Below are 1,788 nucleotides of genomic sequence, written 5' to 3' on the forward strand. Positions count from 1 at the left end.
AGGCTGGAACCCCATGGCCCATGGGGTCCCACGCAGCCCCCATGCCCTGGGGGTGGCAGGGGCTGGGATTTTCCCCGGGAGAGGGTTAAGGTGGGGAAGGATGGAGGTAGGCAAGGCAGAGGCCACTCAGCTCCGCGGCTCTGCTCCGGCCGGGGCGCTCCCAGTACCCACGCACACCTTCCCGCTGTTTAATTAAAAAAAAAACAAAAACAAAAAACCACCAAAAAACCAACCAAACAAAAACCCCAAATAACCCAGCAAACAAAACAAACCCCCAAACCCTCAAATCCCAGTTTTGAAGCGGTGTTCGGAAGCCGCCTCTGGGGGCAAAGCACTCCCGGGCACTGAGCGCCCCGGAGCTTGCCCAGCCGGGTGCGCAGCGCTGCGGCCGGGGGGAGCCGGGGGGAGCCCAAGGGGAGCCCGGGGAGAGCCGGGCTCCCGGCCCTGTGCATCCCACCGGAGCCGCGGGACGAGCCCTGCAGCGGCGGGGGGGCACCGGGCTGCCCGGCCCCGGGAGCCGCCGCGCTGCCCCGCGGAGCGCCCCGCGCACATCCCCGCGCCCCCCTCGCGCTTCCCTCAGCGGACCTGTCCGCCCCGTCCCTCCGCCCGCCTGCGCGCCCGCGGCCAGCGCGGCGGCGAGGAGCAGGAGGCCGGCCGGGGCCGGGGCCGGCGGCGGGGCCGGCATGGGTGCGGGCAGCGGGCGGCTGAGCGCGGGCGGCGGCGGGACGCGCCGGCGAGGCGGCCGCGGCGGGCGGGGCTCCGCGGCTGCGGAGGGCGCGGGCAGGGCCGGGCAGCGCGCGCCTCCCGCCGCCGGTGCGGGCCGAGGGCGCCCCCCCGCGGCCGCGGTGAGCGCCTCCGCCGGTGCCCCCGCCGCGGGGCTGCGCGAATTTCAGTGGAAAAAATGAAAACACGGTGCTTTCCCGAAGCTGCCGTTTCCCGGGCGCAGAGCACGGCTGAGGCTGTCCCGTGCGGCGTCTTTTTTTTTAATTTTCTTTTCAGGATGAAAGGAGCGGGAAATACAAAACTTGGAGGAGAGAATCACAGAGTGGTTTGGGTTGGAAGGGACCTTAAAGCCCCCCCAGTGGCACCCCCTGCCCTGGGCAGGGACACCTCCCACCAGCCCAGGTTGCTCCAAGCCCCGTCCAACCTGGCCTTGAACCCCTCCAGGGATGGGGCAGCCACAGCTTCTCTGGGCAACCTGGGCCAGGGGCTCACCGCCCTCACCGCCAAGAGTTTCTTCCCAATATCTCATCTCAGTCTCCCCTCTTCCAGTTTAAACCCGTTCCCCCTCGTCCCATGGCTCCCCTCCCTGCTCCAGAGTCCCTCCCCAGCTTTCCTGGAGCCCCTTTAGCGACTGGAAGGGTCTCTGAGGTCTCCCCGGAGCCTTCTCTTCTCCAGGCTGAACGACTCCTGGCGGCGGCTACAGGGAACAGGCAGCGCGCGACCGGGGGGCGCTGCCGAGTACCGTAGAATGAAGCTCCTAACCATAGCGCCCGGCTAGCTCAGTCGGTAGAGCATGGGACTCTTAATCCCAGGGTCGTGGGTTCGAGCCCCACGTTGGGCGCATTAATTTTTTCTTCCCCTGTTTTTTGCCTTATTTTTTTCCCCGCCCTCCTCCTACGACTCCTCACGGCCCCCGCAGCCAACAACTGACAACCAAACTGACACTTTATCGTTCCGGCGTGGGAGGGGTCTGGACGCGCGGTGGTCCCGCCCCGCCGCAGACTACAAGTCCCAGCATACTCTGGGGGCGCGGCACGGCTCGGGGGGGGGGGAGCGCGCCTGCGC

At 67.8% G+C, this 1,788-nt stretch overlaps 1 protein-coding gene and 1 non-coding gene across 2 annotated transcripts in view; one reads left to right on the forward strand and one right to left on the reverse strand.

The window, feature by feature from the left end:
- Nucleotides 1–696, reverse strand: part of ADAMTS7 (ADAM metallopeptidase with thrombospondin type 1 motif 7) — a 49,710-nt gene extending 49,014 nt beyond the window's left edge. Inside the window, exon 1 of the mRNA XM_074601038.1 lies at nt 586–696. Coding sequence (XP_074457139.1) covers nt 586–685 — 100 coding nt within the window. The 5' untranslated portion in view covers nt 686–696. The remainder of the gene's footprint in view (nt 1–585) is intronic.
- A 795-nt stretch (nt 697–1,491) lies between these two features.
- TRNAK-CUU (transfer RNA lysine (anticodon CUU)) lies at nt 1,492–1,564 on the forward strand. The gene has a single exon. It is a non-coding gene; the product is annotated as a tRNA-Lys (tRNA).
- The last annotated feature ends 224 nt before the right edge of the window (nt 1,565–1,788 follow it).

The sequence above is a fragment of the Larus michahellis genome, chromosome 9 (assembly GCF_964199755.1).
Source record: "Larus michahellis chromosome 9, bLarMic1.1, whole genome shotgun sequence".
Taxonomy (NCBI): Eukaryota; Metazoa; Chordata; class Aves; order Charadriiformes; family Laridae; genus Larus; species Larus michahellis.